Below are 16,009 nucleotides of genomic sequence, written 5' to 3'. Positions count from 1 at the left end.
TGAAAGCTTTCTAGTAGTGTGTATGAAAGCTTTTTAGTAGTCTGAATTAAAAGCTTTTTAGTAGTGTTTATGAAAGCTTTCTAGTAGTGTGAAAGCTTTCTAGTAGTGCGTATGACAGCTTTTTAGTAGTCTGAATGAAAGCTTTCTAGTAGTGTGTCTGAAAGCTTTCTAGTAGTGTGTCTGAAAGCTTTCTAGTAGTGTTTATGAAAGCTTTCTAGTAGTGTGTATGAAAGGTTAAGTTTTTCACCAGTTTATATGAACAATTCTCACTACTTTGTATGAGAGCTTTTGAGTAGGTTATATGAGAGGTAAATGTTTTCACTAGTTTATGTGTGAGCTTTTCACTAGTGTTTATGCACGTTTTTCAGTATATTATATGGAAGAGTTTAATTTAATATGTGTATATGCAAGTTCATTCTGACTTATGTCCCTGGGGGCAACTCATAGGACTCATTTGTCATTAATGTGTTGCCACAATGGTTCTGTTTCACAGATTTATTGGCTATCAGGTGAGACAGGTGAATGAAAATCAAAAAATTTGATTAAATACAGTCAGTTTAAACTAAAGTGTTGGAAGTCTATGTATTCTGTATTCTGAAAGTGATGCTTTGTGTATACTTAGTAAATGTGTTTACAACATCTAAATTAGCGAAAAGCTACAAAAAATTCACATCCACCTAGAGTTTTGGCAGGTAAATGAGTGCACCTATTCACCTTTCCTAGCACCTCATCAGATTACATGTAGAGGGTGCAAAGTTTTTATTGTTCTGAATATTTTTTAACTTCTGGCAATGGCCTGCCTTTACCTCATATCATGACAGGAAACATGCTGCTCCAGCAGTCATCCTTCATTTGCATGTTTGAAAAATTATGATATTGTTTCCATTCACATTAATGAGTAACATGTTCTTAATTTTTCTGGAACATATAAGCATATTACCAAGTTCCCCAGATCAGCAAGCATATTGGTTCCGGCTGGTGGCGGCTATCTGTCAAACAGATGAGAGGATTTGTTGCCAAGGCGATGAAAGAGACTGTCGATCAACTTTCTCCTCGACACTTAAGCCTCCATTGAGTCAAACAGTGGGAGCTGCTATTTGCTACTTTCCTCTCAATACATTAGTCCACTTTGTCTGCATCAGCACTGTGCAGCTTTACATGACCAAACAGCCATCATGGTTTGCTGGCAGTTTTAATGAGCTTGGTCTGGGACTGGTTTAAGGTTTCCTTTACTGGAATAGGGGCCCACGTGTCGATCTTTTCTGTTAGGATCATATGACACCTCTTCGCCCTCTGAATCGCTGACACATGTGTGTCAACTGTTTGATGTATTGTCTCTGGAAATGAGCTTAGCCACTTCTGTGGTCATGTTGAACGCAGGTTTGTATCTGATTTACAACAGATTAACGACTCAGGAGAAATGATCTCAGGAAGAAGTAAACTCCTTGACCTTTTGAAAACACCGCAGTCACTTTCTGCAAAGTGCTTAGATGTAATATTAGTAAATAATACAGTGAAAAGGGTATTTGCTGCCCTTGCTAAATCATTATATACTTTGATTAAACATATTTTTGAAGAAAAGGCTGAGTGAGATTGCACAAGCATAACACCAGCCTGATTACTAAACCTGTAGAATTAGGAATTACTAAAATAAAACCTGTTTGACACTTTGAAGTGCAGTAAGAAGAAAAAAATGCATGAGAAACAAAATCTTGAACACTGGAAAATGTAGCAAATCCCCCAGAGAGATGAGATTCACTATCCTAAAGAAGACATTACCAGATAGTAGTGAACCTTCCTTGAAGCTGCCTAGCTACCAAAATTACTCTAGAAGACCCTGAGCTTCAAAGATAAACAAGGAGCACTGAATGAATAAATAAATAAATAAAAATCGCAAAAGCAGTTTCGGCAATTTACTCCTATTGCATGCTCTCTTGATAAAAGTTGAAAAGGCAGTTTAAAAGAAGGATGAAGTTCCAAGCAATAGAGTTGAGGGTAAAAGTGATAAGAATCATAATAGAAAAAACTATAACTCAACATAGTCGCCAGAGAGTTGCCATTTTTTGCCGAAGTAATGCCAAGCTTTTCATGAGAGCAATTGAAGGAGACACAATTCTAACAATAGGATCCTTCTTCAGCTTGTTGATTTGCTTTACAACTAGTTAACTGATGAATCAAACTCTTGCCAAATCCGGTAGGGGGGAACGTGCAAACATATTTTCTGTCCACAAAGATAAAAATAGTGTCCTTTTGCAAGTTTTTCAAGAAAAAATTAAGAGTATTGCAAATAAAATGGACTGAATAGCAGAATCTACATCCACCGGTGCAGCTATTGTTTACTTTTCTTCAGCTACTGGTGACATCATACATGTTACAGCATTTCATTGATTCAAAACATCTCTGTATTTGAGGCTAATGCATCCGCCGACTCTGGCAAGAAGTATTTTCAGGGGTGTTTGTGAATCCACAAACTTGTGACAGTTGATCTTGCTTGAGTGGAAACCCAGTCCTCCTTTGTGACCAAAATAACCACAACATTTTTATCTGACTTTCGAACAGGCTGAATCTAGATTTAAAAACTGTCCTCTTCACATATTTCAACTTTTCTGAACTGCTTTGACAGTGTTCATTTGTTATATTTGCATTTCCTCCTCCCATTTTTTTTGCACGGTTTGGTCATGAAGATCACATGATCTTAATATCCAAAAGGCCATACATGCAAAAACCTCTGGCACCCTCTTTACTGCTCATTTTACAAATAGAATTTGCACCTTGTAGGAAAATCAGCTTTGTGAGTACTAACAAGATTACACATGGTTTTATATATGCAAACCTTTTTTGAAGATCAAGCCATAAAGTGCACTGTACAAAGAACCTTCAGACATATGCAAGAAAACATCTGTATTTTTCCTAAAACCCTTTGGGAAAATACTGTGTGTATTGCTGAGATAGCATAAGAACAACTTTTTGAAACACAAACTGTTATATTTGATATAAAACCAATCCAGTATTTCAGAAAAGGGATACCATTCCTACAAAATAACATGTTAGTGGTAGAATGAGGGTCTGGCTGTGTTTCACTGCCTTAACTGGGCAACTTCCCCCATAGTAAGGGATGAAGAAGATTGAAGACTTTAAGCAGAATGAGGATCAGGCAGATGAAAGTCTGGACAGAGATATTGAACTGAACACATTATTCAATAGGTTCAATTTAGGAACAAGCTCAGCAGCATCCCTTTCTGCTGCCCACAGTCAAACAGACATCCTTCCCTCCTCTGACCCGAAGCTTCCCTCTCACACCTGAAATGTATCTACCTGTGTGTCTCAACGAGTCAAATGAAGAGGCAACTACTGAGAGCGATTCACAATCAGTCACCATGTCCTGATGGTGTCAACCTGAATGCAATTGTTGATCCCTCAACCTGAATTTTCTGTAATACCTCACAAAGCAAGTCAGGCTTAATTGTTTTAATGCACTGGAATCACTGGGTGCATTAGAGATGGACAAGCTGAGTACAGGGAGCTGGTGGATCGCTTTGTGAAATGGTGTGGAAATAACAATCTTATTCTAAATGTGATCAAAACAAACAAGATGACTGTATATTTCAGAAGAAACAGGAAAAAGTCAAATTCACAGGAAAAGAAGTGGAGGTGGTGGATAAGTATAAATACCTCGATGTTCACCTGGACTACAGACTGAACTGGAGCAACAACTGTGAAGCTGTCTTCAAGAAGGGACAGAGCAGACTGAACGTATTAAGGAAACATCGGTCCTTCAGTGCTTCCAGCAAGATGCCGCATGTCTTCTATGAGTTTGTAGAGTGTGTGATCTCTTCTGCCATCAGCTACTTGGGTAACAGCATCAGAGCAAATGACTTAAAGAAGCTGAACAAGCTGATAAAGAAGACACAATTTATAATTTCACAAAGAAGATTTTTTCCTAAAATGAAGAACGTTATGGAGAATTGTGAGCATCTGACATTAAGCTTAAAGAACCTTTGTTTACATATCACCAGGTTTGATTCTGAATGACAAAAAAAGCTCTCCCAGTCCAATCATAGGGACTTCTTTCTTTCCAGTACAGGTGTTGTGGCATGATCTTAAATGGGCTGTTTATAGGGTACATTTAAATCCATTCTGCAAAATCCTCCACAGCAAGTTAAGAATGATAAAAAACTGATGTTGGGTTTTTGTTTCTAACAAGGGTGGTACAACCAATTGTTAGTTTTTTTAGATAATTACTTTTCCCAGTGTGCCTGGTTAGTTTGTATTACTTTTTGAAATTTTTTTGATGATGATATTACTTTCAAGCGTGAGAAAAACACAAAAAGAGAACAAATTTTAAACGGGGGATTTCATTTTTCACAGTACGACATTACCAGTTGTTTTCCTGTAAAATTCATTCAAACAAACAACAGCAAAAAGATGCGGAGCAATAATAAAAGTCCAACTTTAACTTTTATCTTATTTTGTCTTCACAGAAGCATCTTTAGCTGCAGAATGTCCAACTCCCCAAAGTTCTCCTTCCACCACAGCATCAGGTCTCAGGGATCAACCACTCAGGTCGATCTACACACCTGCGAGCCATTTAGGACAACCTGCCAGCAAATGGCAAACTCTCAGGTTTGAAGCTGAGTTCTCTTCTATAACATCTTCAGTTGTGAAAAAATTGTTGTGCAAAAAAGTTATAGCTGACTCTGTGTTCAGACAAATCTGGCCTGTCTCTAATGTAAAATAAAAAAAAATAAAAAACAGTTTTTGCTTATACATTCTCTCATGCTGCCATTGGTTGGCAGCACTTAAAATAATGAGTAATTTTTGCATATGGACGGCGGAGCCAATTAGAAAAAAAAGATAATGTGTCTTATGCATTTCACAGGATATCCATTTAATAGTTCGGGTGTCAAATGAAAATACTTTTACTAACATCTATTTTTCTGAGGACTTTTTTCTTTTACTACATTTAATGCAAATATCTGTCCTTTCTGCTGCTGATTTCCTCAAACCTGGTTACTTTTATTTCTATTGATAATGGCTTGATATTTCACCTGCAACAAAACTGAGGAAAATCAAGAGTGCGAACAGAATCAGTTCATTTGGAGAATATTTTATCTACAGAAAAATACTGATAGTAACATAGATAGACGGGCTGGAAAACAATGCGGATGATACATCAGATTCTGAGATGCAAGACATTCCCCATACATTCCCACTTAATTAGTTGTTGATTATGTTTCAAGTTCTACTTTAGTTTTTTTTAATGCTGTTTGCAACTTCTGACTATTAAAGTATTAAGCTGTTTTTATAGGACCTCCTTTCAGTTCGATTTATAATACAGTCTCAAACTATTTTTTCAAACAAAACTAGACTCGATATTTATAATTTTTCTACCAGCACAGAGGGCAAAAGAGAAACATTAATCTATGTTTATTTGAATAGTTTTTATAGTTCATTTTTTATCGTTTAAGGCAAACCCCTAAATTAACTTTTTTACTTAAGTACAGTAAAGAGCCTGTACTTTTTATTTTACTTAAGTAAAGGAGTTCAGACGGTACGTTTACTGTTACCATGGTCGTATTTATTTTTTTTAAACACTTACTGTATCTGTTTCTGTGAGTTCTTTTGACCCATCCAGTCAAAAGAAGTGGTGACACAGCTCTATTCTGTACAATATAAGCCATATAAGAAAATATTGTTACTTCTGCATCATTAGCTAATGATGTTAAAGTTGGAACGTGAATCTAATTTTCTGATTTGACTAAAATCAATGGGCTATGTCAAAGTTCTGGTTAATTTCTCTGGTTCAAAATGTTAAACTGATCAAATTTAAATGAAAGCAGAGAGTCTAAAAGCAAAATCAGATTTTTCATTTCAATTTCTTATATTTTGCCTATTTATGTGGTTTAATTTATAGATGTATCTGTCGCTATGCAGTCAAAATTGATTTAAATTGATTTATTCAATTTCTTATTTTAAAGACATTTTACCTGTAGATTACAATGAACAAAAAAGACATTGTTATTTTCTATGACTTTGTCTCTGTTTTTAACTATTGAAAAATACTGTTATGAAAGAACCATCAATCTTGTTTTTTATCAGTGGAGATGGTTGGTGTGCTCTACCAAGGTAAATGGATGTGTAGAAGGAGGGGCACACCCATGGTGCTCATAACACTGCCACCCACCCTTCAGCACCTACCACATCTGTTGGCACTTCATTTAGGTCATGGTTAAAATATTCCCCTTAGAAATAGGACACTCCTTTATGACACAGATATTAGCTCTCATTCACTCCTCATATACATGAGTGACCTAATATGCCTTTGTGTCATGGAAACAGACACCATTACTGCAGCACACACTGCTTATGTCATTGTTATCATTACACAATAAAACACCAAATGTTAGACATCTTAAATATACTTAATTGCGTATCAAACTTGTTTTGTGCTTCTGCACGTATCTCAGTATATTCTAAATCAACAACACACACACACTTTTTTTCTCTGCTTGTGGACAGGGATCTAAAAAAAAAGAAAAAGAACGTGATAATGAACTTGGCAATTTAAAGCATGATGGTAAAGTTGGAATATCAAATTTAGTAAACCAGAATTCCCTGTGAAATCTGATGCCAATTGTTAAAGGTTCCATTGTAATTCCAACTCTCACATCCAATATAGCTGCTGCACTTGTAGAGCATAGCAACAGCAGCAGAAAGCTAATCTGATGCCCTCTATCAGAATAAATCTGTTACACACATAGTATGGCAGGATGTAGTAGTAGTGTAGAGAAGCAAATGCAGAGAGGCAGTGAGTGGTCTTTGAATGTTAAATACAAATGATGAGCAAAACTTTATATAATCACAGGAAATGCAGGGAGCCAGAGATGAACAAGCAAGAACCATAAAAGAGCAGGGATAGACAGTAAACTGAGGAGAGAGAGTGAATGGCATCAAGGGATAAGGGTGGGTGGAGCAAATAGACAGAAAGATAAATTGACAATAAAAACTATGACAAGACTGAACTAAAGTAAAGCAGAAATGAGGATGATCTAATTAAAATAGATTCTAAGGAAACAAAGGACAGCAAAAATCATAACTAGAATCTAACCCCCGAAATAACCCAAACATCCCAGTTTCTGGCATCACTGCTCAAAGCAGATACCACATACTGTTGAAGTTCAAAAAAAAAAAAAATAAACAAAAAAGCAAATCCATGCTCATATGTTGGGGTGAGAGGACCTTGGAAGGAGAGCTAGAGTCCATAAACAAAAAATATCCAAGCAATGTAGAAGGTGGGGGCCGGAGAAGGAAGGCTTACATAAGGAGGGTAACATGAAGGTCTTTCCAGATTAGGCAATTTTAGGAGGGGGACTCTGGGTTTGACTCTCACATCATTGTGTGATGGAAATACAGATGAATGCTTGTGAAATCTGGGACTACAGTTCTGAAAAAGAACTACAATACAATGCAAGTTACACAAATGCATGAAGTAGCTGAAGCTCTCCATCACACAAGGCAAAACAAATTAATGTGCAAACATTTTAATGTGTCATACACAATATAAGTGAAGCAATAATCCAAATCTAAATAGTAGTTGTGCAGGTATTCATATCTCTGGACATTATTATTAATGTCTTTGTTGGTGAATGTGTTAGTATTGTAAGTCATATCATGCAAAGGACAGTGGAATTCCTGTAAGGAACCCAGGCAATCTCCCCATGCTAAAGGAACTATGACAGGAAACGTCCAGCATCCTTTTCCTACCTCCTGCCTCACTTCCAGCACTTTTCAGATTCCGCTTATCGTAATGAAAGGTGAAGCACAGTGGTTACCCTTTGGCTAAAGACTCCTTACATATTAGACCATGTCGGACGTAACCAGACGCTGCTGGTTGCTATCTGATATTTGTTCTTCTGTCATTAGGAGAAAATTATTTAGTTGAAGGTGGTATACATATAGCATGCTTTTGTTGTACTAGATTACTGGAGGTTAAATGTTTAATTAAAAATTTCTAGAACTTAACTGCTTTTTAATTGCATTTTCTTGACAACATATAACTGATAGTGGTTGTACGTGTTGTGCAAAACTCAACCAATGGCTGCCTGCTTCCAGCTATGTAGGTATGTAGTGACAGTTGTAAAGTAACAACAGTTTCTAAAATAACAACTATTATAAAAAGATATATCACATAAATATCCGACAATTTGTGAAATGCCTAGTATAAAATGCATCATGTAGAACGCCACAATCTTTAGGAACTTCATGGAGAGGGCTATATTGTTCCTTATATAATTCTTTCCTCTAACTATCTGTTAGCTTCTCATCATTCTCACCTTTTCTACCTGACTTTTCAAACTGACGTTTTGTCTTGTGGAGAGAGTATAATGATTTATTGAGGTATGCTGAACTTGTCCTCTCAGAGGTATGTGCATATAGAGAAGAAAATGCCCAGGTGGTGTTAAGGGAATTCCCAGAAGGTTTCCTGGAACTGTTCTTGCTGTTTGGCTTAGAAAAACAGTGGAGAGCAGTCCCTGAGATGTTGGTGCAACTCAAAGTATGTTAAGTTTTGCATTTCTTCTTTGACACTACAGGTCCAACTGGTTAAAGAAAACTGTTTTCCGCAACAAGAGAGCAACAATCTCACTTTGAGTACCACCGCTCTGAACAGGAGGCACAGTTCTGATGGGATCATTAGCTCAAGTTCTAGACCAGATGGAGTTGCCTCTGGCCGTTTCCACCCGTACCGTCGGCAGTTCAGCGATGGAGCAGTGGATGCTGCAGATTGCCTCCAACACACGTCTTCCTTTAGCAGCCTGCTGGAGGTCAACAGTCCGGGCACTTGTTCATGCAGCGGTGACCCTCAAACAATCTGGGGCAAATACAGTGGCAGCATTCAGGTTGCTCAGTCTCACATTTAACAAAAGATTGATCAAAATCTTCCCATTACATCAAGAGGCCTAACCTTTTCTTCTTCATTTACTAGTACCTTTTTTTTTTTTTTGCATGCTTACAGGGTCTATACTCGGAGCCACCAGCTGTACCAGTTGAACCATACAGTTTTCTGTCACACAGTCAGGCATACTACAGCTCCCCCATGGAACAGGTAACTTGTTGTTCCAACGCTGCGTGGTACAATTTAAGGACACTTAGAAAGAACGTTGCACAAAATTAGGTGATGGAATAAGTTTCCCCTTTGTTGTGATTCTGCTCCAAAGGTTTCAGCAAAACTGTATCCTGATGACGATCAGCCCGACAGCTCAAAGTATACTCCTCAGAGTCTCTCCATTCAGCCCCATCAGGAGAGCTCTACAGAAGCTCTCTTCCCCAAACCCATTTACTCCTACAGGTAAAACTGCATTACATCCTTCTGGTTGTTTGTTATGTCAAATATGATTATGAGCTTAGTACCTGTTTTTTAAATTACTGTAGCATCTTGATTTTCATGGCTTTGAAGAACAGCAAAACCGGAAGTCTGCCGGTCAGCGAGATTTACAGCTTCATGACTGAACACTTCCCCTATTTTAAGGTATTCCACACACTGAACGTCACACACCCACTAGATACAACATACATTGTATCTAGTATCTAACATATATTTTTCTGGCCTTCGATCAGATGTCTTTATTAATGGATATTTGACCTTTTTTTTATTTCTGGTATACTGAAATGTGTCTATTTTAGTATGCTTTCCTCTCCCTATTGGTGTGATCATGTTATTTATGACTGAGCCTTGGAAACTGCGATTAGTAAAGTGATCTCAGTTAAATTACAATTTAACTAAACAATTTAATCTACACAGTTAAACAAAGAAACTTCAGAGTTTCTTTAGATCCTTTTTTTATCATTTCTTGACAGGGAAAAGTAGTTGGTCTTTGCAAATTAAGTTCAGACAACAAACATGCAGTGTTCTTATGAATATTTCAAGATATAACAATTTTTATAATCATTTCACCATAAATGTGGAGTATATAGGGAGGCACCAAGATGTTGTATTTTTCTCTTATGGCAGTGAAATAGAGCTTGAAGCACAAATTAGAGATTTATTTTCTTTTTTTAAACAGAAAAGACAAAGAAGCCTGTCATCTCTTTTCTTCTAAAACTTTATGCAAGGGTAAAAAGTATTTGAGTCATTTAAAGGGTAAATCTTGGCCTCAAAGATGTTGTTAATCTCCTATTTAATTGGTACCCATACGTAACTGGTAACTTAGAGCAACAGGTGATAACCCAAATTAATTCAAGTGGAACGATACGTTTGTACATGATTTGCCCTCATTTTGCTCTCATTCTTTGCCCAGGTATGAAAGTTGAACTTTAGAACAAGCTATTTTGTGAAGGAAGTGTATGTGAGGAAGTGTGTTATAAATCTGCAGCCTGTTGAATTAATGTAAATCAAAGAGGCCCTTGTGGGTTCAGACTTCAGTTGACATTTGGATCTGGAAAGAAATCAAACGTTTTTCCACAATACATATTTAAACATATTTAAAAGGGAACTTTATATATGATTTTGAAGCCCATCGGCTATGATCTGATAAAACAGTTTTCTGTCCATCAAAATTAGTGCATTGATGGTTGATTTCCAAACAGGTGGCTAAAACCTGAGCTGCAGGGTCAGAAAGTACATTAGAGGGGGAAAAAGTTAAACTTCAAGGAAGACTAGAGATATATATATAAAAAAAAGCCCACCAGGTATGTCTGTTATGTTCTTCTCAATAGATACTTGTTATAGCATGCAATTTCAAATAAGAGCCAAAGCAGATGTTGGCATATATTAATCAAAATATAATGTTTCCCTTTAGGGAAGAAAATAATGTACCTACATTAACAAGTGAAAGCTAATAGTTTGATAGTAAGCTTCAAAATAAACTTTTGCAGTAGTGTTGTGGTCCCTGGGGAAGGGGTATACTCACGCTCCTTTTTTTAATGCAGCCCAGAAACAATGATATGTAGGACCACTGTATGGCATTTACCCCAAAATTCCTTTGTATTATTTACTTAAAGTGAAATAATTTCTGCTATTTGATCTCAGCGAAGAAGGATTATGAAATAACTCAATGCTGGTCCATAGACTAGTGAGAAACAATTATTGATTTTGAGTGAAATATTCCTTATTCTTGAGTCCATCCTCATGGATGACACCTATTCTCTCACTTAGCAAGTCAGTTAGTAATTTCTTTTTAAACTGTCTCCTTGTATAGCTGATTTGTAACAGTTAGTGTGGCCGCTATTTGAAAAAACATAACTTAATCAGGAGCATACATGGTGTTTCAATTATTTTTTAAACATTTATCTTAATAACATTTTTTAGATATGATTTTGACATCCTTGTTCATATTTCAGCTTAGATTTAAAAACAAAAATCAAATGCATCAAAACCAATCGGATAAACTTAAAAGTTGATAAACTCTTAAAATTTTAATAAAGACTATTTTATTGTAACTCATTAGATATATGGACGTATATCATATGATGATCGGAATTCATAATTCAAATTATTCAGTAAGACAATATGTAACATTACAATATTTCACATAAAATGCATTTTATGCATAAAATGCATTTGCAACACATCAAAAGTGATTTATTTTCCTAAACCAACACTGTTGAGCCCTGACATGTTATTAACATAATTTGCGAGGTCCAATGAATAGAAATTGCCCACGCCCACCTAGCATAGTAGATGTAGTCATCCAAAGTTGTACCGACATATTTTGCTAAGGGCAAAGAGGCCTCTTAGTTATTCACTGACAGCATCTTGTCCAACGTGGATGGGGGGCAGAGTGGGCATTGCAATGCTTGCTAATGTTAATTAATGAGGGACATTTGTAATTAGGAAATGAAAGTGTTGCTTGACTAGCTCGCTTCATGTTACTGATTCTTTGCTAATCCTAAAGCCAAACCATTTAAAGTAAACTTTTAAATGTTATTTAATATGTGAGCAATATTAATCCCAGCAAGAAAGCGCCCTTGACTGCCTCCGATTAGCTCGCTGGTTGTCATGCCTACAGTTAACCAATGTAACCAGTAAAGGCAATGAGTACTAGTCAATTAGAAGCAGATTAGCACAGGTGATGGCTTCACCTTCCTTGGAAAAAATAGGAAATTTGTCTGGGAGATTCACCTTAATAGTGCGGATCATGGGGAATTAGAAGTGGGTATACCCAGTTCTGATTGAAAAGTGGGTATATGCTGTAAACCCTGGACTATGCCACTGACATTTTCTAATCCTCAACAGTTACAGCAGTGCTAATTTACTCTGCATGAAAACATGAACATGAAACTTTATATTTATCTTTTAAGATGGGAATCCCTAATTTTACTTTAGGGGACCAGAGCCTTAAACATACAGTTCCTCTGAAAAAAATGGTTTGTATTATCACCAAATATCAGCAATGTCAGAATACACTAATCCTCTACCAAAATGGTTCAGCCAAAACATTTTGCAAGTGTTCTGAACAGTTTTATTGACAAAAAGCAGCAGTAGTCCTTTTCAAGACTTACTGAGAACCAGTCTGACTTAAAGTTGAACATTCAGTCTTTTACGTTTAGAGAAAATTATACACACATTTCTGAGAGTACAATTGAATTTTATTGATCCAGGCCTCCAGTCTAATCATGAAATATAAGATCATTGTTTTTTTTAACAAATCTGTCTTTCTGTGATTTTTGCCTCTGTTCAGACCGCCCCTGATGGTTGGAAAAACTCAGTAAGGCACAACCTTTCCTTGAACAAGTGCTTTGAGAAGGTTGAGAACAAAAATGGGAACACTTCTCGTAAAGGCTGCCTTTGGGCACTGAATCCAGCCAAGGTTGAGAAGATGCAGGAGGAGTTGCACAAATGGCGTCGCAAAGACCCCCAGACTATCCGCAGGAGTATGGCAAAGCCAGGTGAGTCTATAGAGATGAAATTGTGAGCATCAAACAATGACTAAAACACCCAATCACCTATGGGATTTGTTTTTAAAATTCTTTTTAGACTATTCATTTAATACTTTACTTGAAAAACCTTTTTGCAGAAGATTTCGATCGTCTGCTGGGAGAGAAGCCAGACAAAATAAGATCTCTGCCAACTTACTCAAACACAGCCTCATCAAAAAGAGTGGCCCCATTGTACAGCCCCGCCAGACCTATTCAACAGTCAGAGTACAGTAACATTCAGCCTCATCTGTCCCAAAAAGAACTGGTGAGCTCGGTGAGTGGGTACTCAATGATTCATCCCAGCAACTCATTTGGCCTGTACTCAACCTGCGACCAGCCGCCTGCAGCTGGTATCCCATCACTCTCTGGATGTACGAACTCCGCCATAGCTGGGAAGATGCCACCTGCTCACAGTGTTGGACCGCTGGGAGAGTACAAAGTTGGCCTGAGGGGTATGCAGGAGTCTCTTCAAGATGGAGACACCAGTCATGACATAGACACACTTAACCCCAGTCTGACAGACCTCCAGCTACAAGGTAAGGGTACATTCAGATTTTGCAAAATGGCTAAAGCTCAAACTGATTCTTCTGTTCTTCCTTCATTCTTTTCTCTGGGAATAATGCGTTCAAGATACAGTTTTTGTATGTTGGGCAGAAACTTTAAACCAGAGCACCTTTGTTTGTGTTTGCAGTGACCCTTACATGGCTTACGGCAAACTAAAAACTAATTTGGTTGTTTTAACAGTTTAACCTGGGAGCTAAAATAACTTTCAAGTCGATTATGTCTTCTTTGCACTAATAATAGTTAGTCTATCTTCTTATAAATGACTAAGCAGTACTTTATGTGAATTCACTTATGTAAGTAATAAGCATGGATGTCTACATCTAGCAAACCTGTGATTTTTCTTTTTACTGCAGGTAACTTATGGGAGGAGCTAAGAAAGGACAGCCTGGTATCAGATTTACATGGTCCCAAAGCAACCACCTTCACCTCCTTTCCCCTGCAGAACCACCACCTACATACCAGCTGTCATCAGGCCCCACTTGCATTTAGTCCAAGTTTTGAGGGGAGTGCTGGACCTTGCTGTAAAGCAGGATATGAGGACGAAGATGCAGATGGAATCTGCTGGAATGGACTGTATCCTGATGGCTATTTAGGATTGGAGAGCTTGGCCGGATATCTGACCTCCTGTACCACTTCTGTCTCCTTGATATAAATGGCACTCCACATTCATTGGTGCAAGCAGCTTTGGTTCACATGATATTATTCAGCCTTAGCATAGTGTTAAACTGAAAAAAAAAAAGAAAAAAAAAAGAGAATTCTTTTTATGGAATATGTGTTTTAGATTTATTTTCTGTTTGAAAAAAGGCTGCAGCATGTGGCTATGCATTGATTATTGGTTCTTAAAAAAAAGACGGTGCCTGATCAACACCCACTACACAGAATAAAGGACTTGACTTATACCAATGGAGGAAATGCATGGTTTAGTATTCTAGACCAAAGCAAAGCCAATTACCAAGGTTTTGTTGCAGAGCAGTCGCGCCTATTCATCGATTTTATCACCCCGTGGGGACTCTATAAGTGGGTTTGAATCCCATTTGGGCTTTCGAATGCTCTTGCAGCATTTCAAAGTATGGAGTATGGGGGAAAAGTTAGGAACACTTCGAGATGAGTGCTGCATTCCACATCCAGATGATGTACTGTGCTATCCCAAGTCGTTTATGGCACACGTTGAAGCACTCTGCAAGGTCCTACTGTACATGCTCTCCAGCCTCATGGAGTAAAACTGAGACTTAAAAAAGGCAAATTTATCAAGTTCAGGCAACCAATGACAGTCAGATAGGTGAAGAGGCTGGCTGGACTTTTAGGCTTTTATAGGTTTTATATATTCAGGATTTTCCCCAGATTGCTAATCTATGAGCTGCTCCAGAAAAAATCAGGTACAACTCAGACTGCAGCCCCGAGTAGGAAGTCCAAACAGCCCCTACTATCTTCCAGAGCACTGGTGAGCTGGACCATCAAACACCAGGAAGCTCTTGAACAGCTAAATAGTGTCCTAACACATCCATCTGTCCTGGCATACCCAGACTTTAGTATAACCATTTATTCTGCATACGATGCATAATACCAGGGGTTGGGAGCCACTTTGTACCAACACCAGAATGAGAAACTGAGAGTGATGGGGACACTTACACCAGCTGAACGTAATTACCATCTACAAAGTGGGAAACTGAAGTTTCTTGCTTTGAAATGGGCTGTGTGTGAGAAGTTCCGTGATTACCTGTACTATGCCCCTCACTTTAGGGTATATACAGACAACAACCCACTGACCTACATTTTAAGAAAAGCCAAGCCTAATGCAGTTGCTCATGGGTAGGTCGGTGAACTCTCCAGTTTTCAGTTCAACATTAAATACCGGCCTGGGAAGTCCAATATTGATGCTGAAACACTCTCTCATTTTCCACTTGATGTTCCCTCCTGAGGTAACCTTCCTCACTTTAGACAACTTTGTAAAACTTCTGAGAAGGCCCCTGAAACAACTGTGGATGAAAATCAGACACCGACTAATTATTCACCTGAAACCATCTTGGAATCTCTAAACGATGCACCTGAGAAAAACATGGGTGAAACCATAACTGTCTCGACCAGACCTGTGGAGGTTGATGGGATAAACCTCTCCGTATTGACAGAGACTGAAAATCAATTCATCATCCCTCCTGCTGAACCTGATCAGACAGAGGTCAGGAGGTCAACATGCAATACGAGGCCAAGACATTTCCTCAAATATGATTTACTGGGAAAGCCATCAGTACAGGCACATGTAAATCTGAATGCAGTTTTTTCCCATCCATTGCAATATTCATATTTACCTAGTCCACCACTGAGTGCGCTGTACTCAAATTATTTTTTATGTACTCAAGTTTCATGACAACATCATAGATAACACACACTAGTTGTGAGCATTCCATCCAGAGTGCTGTGCGGTTGATAAGGCTTAGTTAGTGGGATTGGATAATGAGAATCTTTTTAAAGTTTTTTTTATATCAGCTATTTTCTATTTTTGCCGGGAGTGTTTGATGCCATCTGTTGTGTG

At 37.8% G+C, this 16,009-nt stretch overlaps 1 protein-coding gene across 1 annotated transcript in view; it reads left to right on the top strand.

Moving 5' to 3' along the window:
* The window catches only part of foxn1 (forkhead box N1), a 19,968-nt gene extending 5,777 nt beyond the window's left edge, over positions 1–14,191 (top strand). The window contains exons 2-9 of the mRNA XM_015390975.1: positions 4,482–4,623; positions 8,592–8,897; positions 9,014–9,103; positions 9,216–9,346; positions 9,430–9,526; positions 12,678–12,885; positions 13,014–13,451; positions 13,833–14,191. Coding sequence (XP_015246461.1) covers positions 4,501–4,623; positions 8,592–8,897; positions 9,014–9,103; positions 9,216–9,346; positions 9,430–9,526; positions 12,678–12,885; positions 13,014–13,451; positions 13,833–14,131 — 1,692 coding nt within the window. The 5' untranslated portion in view covers positions 4,482–4,500 and the 3' untranslated portion in view covers positions 14,132–14,191. The remainder of the gene's footprint in view (positions 1–4,481; positions 4,624–8,591; positions 8,898–9,013; positions 9,104–9,215; positions 9,347–9,429; positions 9,527–12,677; positions 12,886–13,013; positions 13,452–13,832) is intronic.
* Positions 14,192–16,009: the final 1,818 nt, after the last annotated feature.

The sequence above is a fragment of the Cyprinodon variegatus genome, unplaced genomic scaffold (genome assembly GCF_000732505.1).
Source record: "Cyprinodon variegatus isolate N-32 unplaced genomic scaffold, C_variegatus-1.0 Scaffold520, whole genome shotgun sequence".
Classification (NCBI taxonomy): domain Eukaryota; kingdom Metazoa; phylum Chordata; class Actinopteri; order Cyprinodontiformes; family Cyprinodontidae; genus Cyprinodon; species Cyprinodon variegatus.
Note: the sequence above shows the minus strand (reverse complement) of the source record. Positions and strands in the feature narration are given on the sequence as shown.